This window comes from Lethenteron reissneri, unplaced genomic scaffold (assembly GCF_015708825.2).
Source record: "Lethenteron reissneri isolate LAM-NWPU_2019-01 unplaced genomic scaffold, ASM1570882v1 scaffold_1845, whole genome shotgun sequence".
Taxonomy (NCBI): domain Eukaryota; kingdom Metazoa; phylum Chordata; class Hyperoartia; order Petromyzontiformes; family Petromyzontidae; genus Lethenteron; species Lethenteron reissneri.
Window position 1 is genome coordinate 84,739 of NW_026891603.1, and position 6,000 is coordinate 90,738.

The 6,000-nt window shown below is 52.9% G+C and overlaps 1 protein-coding gene across 2 annotated transcripts in view; it reads right to left on the bottom strand.

The window, feature by feature from the left end:
- Positions 1 to 5,493, bottom strand: part of LOC133339334 (uncharacterized PE-PGRS family protein PE_PGRS54-like) — a 38,098-nt gene extending 32,605 nt beyond the window's left edge. Inside the window, exons 1-2 of one of the 2 annotated variants that reach the window (XM_061547454.1) lie at positions 5,434 to 5,493; positions 4,757 to 4,791 (exon numbers count right to left, since the gene is read on the bottom strand). In XM_061547454.1, coding sequence (XP_061403438.1) covers positions 4,757 to 4,777 — 21 coding nt within the window. In that variant the 5' untranslated portion in view covers positions 4,778 to 4,791; positions 5,434 to 5,493. Of the gene's footprint in view, positions 1 to 4,756; positions 5,399 to 5,433 lie in introns of those variants that run through there. The other variant, XM_061547453.1, reaches the window with a different exon arrangement.
- Positions 5,494 to 6,000: the final 507 nt, after the last annotated feature.

Genomic DNA, 6,000 nt, shown 5'->3' on the forward strand with positions numbered 1-6,000 from the left:
CGTCAGCCATAGCATGACGGGACCACAACTCTCGTGTTAGACACGCAACACCCGCTGGGCCATCCTGGTCAGGATCTGCACCCCAAGATATTTGAGAGCCAGCATGACAATTCCAAATCCTTGGCAGCATGTCACCATCTCAAGATAAATGCCCCATACAGTATATACATCGTTAACAATGACAGCACAAGCTATACATTAACAATCACGAACAAAGCTCAATACAAACCATACATTGTTAACAATTACAAGCAAAGTTTCGCACACACATTGACAACACTCACGAGCGAAGCTCCACACAGTTTACTCAACAACAGTCACGACTCCCCGATGACAATGAAGAAAATATCAACAAAAAAATCATTAATCCGGAGGGCATAAAATGTACGAAGTGTCAGGGGCCTGGTCTCCCGACCTCCAACCTTTGGCCAGAGCAGCAAAGGCGGCGACCAGCGGGTTGGTCCATGTGCCGGCCCTGGCGCTGGTTAGAGTAAGAATGGCGCCCTCACTGTCCGGTCGCAGCGCTGATGACGCGGTATGCTAGGTTGAAGCCAGCTGTCGTCCGGCAGTGAAGGTCGCAGCGCTGATGACGCGGCGTTGCTAGGTTGCAAACAGCTGTCACCCGGCGGTGAGGGACGCAGCGCTGATGACGCAGCATCTCCGGGTTGGCCCACGCTGGGCCCGGAAGTGACGTCGCTCCCAGCGGTCACTGCTCCTCCGGTGGAAGTGATGTCATTCCCGGAAGTATCCCTCACATCCGTGGGGGGGACGCCGGTGGCGGGAATGGCGGCGGCGTCCACCATGTTTGTGGCGGCGGCGGCGGGCTCGGGCGAGCGCCGCGCCTCCTCTCTCCCTCCCGCCATCGGCCGCGAGCACCGCATGTCGCCCAGGAGGGAGGCGGTGGCGCAGAGCAGCTCTGCGAGGCAAAGCAGCGCCTCCTCCATCTCTGCTCCCGACGCTGGAGAGGGGACGGTCGGCGGAGCAGACAGCTGCTTAGCCGGCGATGCGGCGTTGTTGTCGGCCGGCGGTGCAGCGTCGCTGTCGGCCGGCGTTGGCCGCCCCATCGCTGCCTGCTCCTCTTCATCGCCGTCAGGACTGAAGGTACGTGGCTTACTTCTTGTCTCCATAGCCACTTCTGACGCCAAATGTAACGGGTTCTGGAGACACTTGTAGAGGTAACTTCTTTATTACAATACAACACTCCAACAGTCCTCCAACTCTCCAACAGTCCTGATACTCTGTTACAGCCTAGGTACACAGCCTAGCTACACAGCCTAGATACTCTACTCTGGCTACGCTCCGGAACTCGCCCTCACAAGGTCGTAGAGTCGGGAGTTCCAGAGTCCCAGCGCTGGCTCTCACAGCGTCCCAGGGTCTTCAGATGGCTGGTCGTGGGTCTTGGGTCTTGAGTTACAACTGGGCCCTGATCGTCCAGGGAGCTCTCCTTTTATGCCTGGTCCAACGAGGGGTGGGGCCGTGTGCGCCCCCAGATATCCCAGAGCACACACAGCCCCCCCCTTTGGCGGCGCCAAGGGGATTAAGCATCTGGTCCCCCTGGGAACTCAACGCCTGGCGCCCAGAGGCTTAAGCGTCTGGACCCCCTGGGAACCCAGCGCCTGGCGCCCAGAGGCTTAAGCGTCTGGACTCGCCTGGGATCCCAGAGCCCCCAGCAGCCCCTCCCTTATGTCACTACACTTGCGAAACATGGACCCCCCTAATGGAGCATCTTCGCTGGTTAGAAACATTTAGGCTGGCCTGCCTACGACCCATCCTGGGTTTAACAAGGCTGGATTGTGTGAGCTCACAAATCCTTGAAAGATCTGGGCAAAGTCCCATCGGTGAGCTCCTCCGGCAGGCAAGGGTGCGTTGGCTTGGTTATGTAGCCCGCATGCCCAGCCACCGCATGCCTAAACAGCTTTTGTTCAGCCGGATCGAGGGGGCTAAACGGGCACAGCACGGGCTCGAGAAGAGATGGAGTGATGTGGTACAGGAGGACGTGGAGCTGAGTGGACTTGCCAATGACTGGTACTAGCGGTGTCAAGATCGGCCTCTGTAGAGGAGGCTCGTGAAGGACGCTACTGGGCAGTTGGAGGCAGTCGCCCTCCAACAACAACGGAGGGCGGAGGAGCGACGCTCACAACAACGAGCGGAGCGCCGGGTGGCTAAAGCACAGCAAGTTGGCACAGTAGGGGGCACAGGTGGTGCATCAGCCAGTCATCTCGGTCATCTCAGTCAGTCGACCCGTGGCACCTGGGTCTGTCCCATGCCCTCCTGCCAGCGGGCGTTGGACACTTCACGTGGCCTCAAGGTGCACATGGCCTGGCACAAGCGTTGTGGTGATGTCACCACCACTTAGTGGCGAATGGCGGTTGTTGTTGTCTCTGTGTTGTCTATCTCTGCTTGTGTGTCTGTCTGTGTGTCTCCGTGTCTGAGTTTTGTCCCTCTCTAAAATGTAGTTCTACCTGATGATGACTGCTTGTGTTGCAATCGAAACGTCGTATTCTATTATTTCTTTTGTTTTCTTTCTACGTGACTTCACCAAAATAACCAAAGAGAGTGTATACAGTATACTGTAGATAATCTGCAGGTGGTTTATCCAATTGGCAGATTAGTCACACACTTGAGATTTTGACATAAATTAACGACTCATACATTTACCCTTAAGCCCAAATTAATCATCTAAAAACAGTAATTTTATGTTTAATGTGCTTAAACCGAACAAATATTTGCTCCGAATAATCTGATATCCACTTGATCGCCTGAAACAGTACAGTATTTGCATATATTTACAACAGTGGGTGGATTTTGATTGATTTTTATTGGCGTGACTCTGCTATCCACTGAGTGGGCGGAGTGTCCTGTGCTCAGGGGCAGGAAAGTGTCATCACTGAGCACGCACATCGATCAACGTTAGTATTCATTCTAAATCGAAACAGTAACATTGAATATCGTCGGTTGCGTTTTGTTTTGAGTGATTTATCTTATTATTTATCCTTTGAGTTTTAATATACAAAACTGTGCGACTTAAACATATTGGGTTGTGGCATAGAGATCCCTAAAAAATTGATATTTTTGGATTGTCCGTGATTTGTAATAATTATCTGCGGCCGTCCTCCCCGTCATTATCGCGGATAATCTAGTGGACTGCACTACACTACATAGTCCACTACTCTACACTATATTATATACACTGCACTACTATACACTAAACTACTATACATTATACACATTTAATGTCTCCGTGTCTGTGTCTCTGTCTCCGTGTGAATCTCAATGTCTCTGTGTGTGTCTCCGTGTCTCTGTGTTTGTGTCTGTGTGTGTCTCCGTGTCTGTGTCACCGTGTCTCTGTGTGTGTCACCGTGTCTGTGTCACCGTGTCTCTGTGTCACCGTGTCTCTGTGTGTGTCACTTTGTCTCCATGTCTGTGTCACCTTGTCTCTGTGTGTGTCACCGTGTCTCTGTGTGCAGAGCCGGCCCAGCCACTAAGCGACCCTTGCAATTGCAAAGGGCCCCGTGGCCAGCAGAGGGCCCCCTAGAGTCACTGCTAGCTCGTGGGTGAAGAAAATCATACATCAAAGGGGCCTCCAACCAAATTTTGCTTAGGGCCCCCAAAGGTCTAGGGCCGGTTCTGTCTGTGTGTGTCACCGTGTATCTGTGTGTGTCTCCGTGTGTGTGTCACCGTGTCTCTGTGTCACCGTGTCTCTGTGTGTCACCGTGTCTCTGTGTGTGTCACCGTGTCTCTGTGTGTGTCACCGTGTCTCTGTGTGTGTCACTGTGTCTCCGTGTCTGTGTCACCTTGTCTCTGTGTGTGTCACCGTGTCTCTGTGTGCAGAGCCGGCCCAACCACTAAGCGACCCTTGCAATTGCAAAGGGCCCCGTGGCCAGCAGAGGGCCCCCTAGAGTCACTGCGAGCTAGTGGGTGAAAAAAATCATACATCAAAGGCGCCTCCAACCAAATTTTGCTTAGGGCCCCGAAAGGTCTAGGGCCGGTTCTGTCTGTGTGTGTCACCGTGTATCTGTGTGTGTCTCCGTGTGTGTCACCGTGTCTCTGTGTCACCGTGTCTCTGTGTGTCACCGTGTCTCTGTGAGTGTCACCGTGTATCTGTGTGTCACCGTGTATCTGTGTGTCTCCGTGTCTCTGTGTGTCTCCGTGTCTCTGTGTGTGTCTCTCTGTCACCGTGTCTCTGTGTTTCACCGTGTCTCTGTGTGTGTCACTGTGTCTCTGTGCGTGTCACTGTGTCCCTGTGTGTGTCTCTGTGTGTCACCGTCTGTGCGTGTCAACATGTCTCTGTGTGTGTCCCTGTGTCTCTGTGCGTGTCACCATGTCTCTGTGCGTGTCACCATGTCTCTGTGCGTGTCACTGTGTCTCTGTGCGTGTCTCCGTGTCTCTGTGTCACCGTGTCTCTGTGTGTGTCTCCGTGTCTATGTGTGTCACTGTGTCTCTGTGTGTGTCACCGTGTCTCTGTGTGTCACCGTCTGTGTGTCTCCGTGTCTCTCTGTCTTTTCTCAGTGTCTGTGTGTGTGTCTCCGTGTCTCTGTGTGTGTCACTGTGTCTCTGTGTGTGTCACCGTGTATTTGTGTGTCTCTGTGTGTCTCCGTGTCTCTGTGTGTCACCGTGTCTTTGTGTGTCTCTGTGTGTGTCTCCGTGTCTCTGTGGCACCGTGTCTCTGTGTGTGTCACCGTGTCTGTGTCATCGTGTCTCTGTGTGTCTCCGTGTCTCTGTGTTTCCCCATTGTCTGTGTGTCTCAGTGTCTCACCGAGTCTCCCCTGTCCTCCATGTCTCTCTGTCTCTCTGAAGACACGGACAGAGACACAACGTTACAAACATATGGAAACACAAACAGCGACAGAGAGAGACACACACAGAGACACAGACAGCGACAGAGACACACACACACATAGAGACACACAGAGACACAAACAGCGACAGAGAGACACACACAGAGACACAAACAGACACAAAGAGAGACACACAGAGAGACACAGACACAGAGAGACACACACACAGAGACAGACACACACAGAGAGACACACAGAGAGACACAGACAGACACAGAGAGAGACACACAGAGACACATACAAAGACACACACAGGGAGAGACACACAGAGTGAGAGACACACACAGAGACACAGAGAGAGACACACACAAAGACACAGAGAGACAGACAGACACAGAGAGAGACACACAGAGACACATACAAAGACACACACAGGGAGAGACACACAGAGAGAGAGACACACAGACACACACAGACGCACACACAGAGACACAAACAGACACAGAGAGAGACACACACAAAGACACAGACAGACACAGAGACACAGACAGACACAGAGAAAGACACACAGAGACACACACAGAGACACAGAGACACAGACAGACACAGAGAGACACACAAAGACACAGACAGACACAGAGACTGAAAGTCTTACCGCGGGCATTCCTTCGATTCCGATTTTAAGGATCGGTATTATTTTACCCCGCCTCGATTCCCCAGTGCGTGACTCCACTGGCTGTAAGGAAGGTGATACAGAATCGAAGTCAGCGATATTTCGGAATCGAATTAAATAGTTTTATTAACATAGGGAATCGAAATAAGAGATCGCGTGCAATAGATTACTTGGAATCGTAATGTGGTGGTGAAGAGCGGTGGTGCAGTGGTTAGCGCACTGTGTGTGAGTGGGGAGCGGTGGTGCAGTGGTTAGCGCACTGTGTGTGAGTGGGGAGCAGTGGTGCAGTGGTTAGCGCACTGTGTGTGAGTGGGGAGCGGTGGTGCAGTGGTTCGCGCACTGTGTGAGTGGGGAGCGGTGGTGCAGTGGTTAGCGCACTTTGTGTCTGGATAAACCACCCGCTCACGGCCAGCACCAGTGACGAATATCTGAACCGGTCCTGGGCCTCCCCTAGGTCGACTCAGCCTCAAATGAGTCCCTGGTGTAGCTGTGGTGTGTAGTGAACATCGCTAGCACTGGGGAGACAAAGGCGGCCGGGCGTGGTGCTGG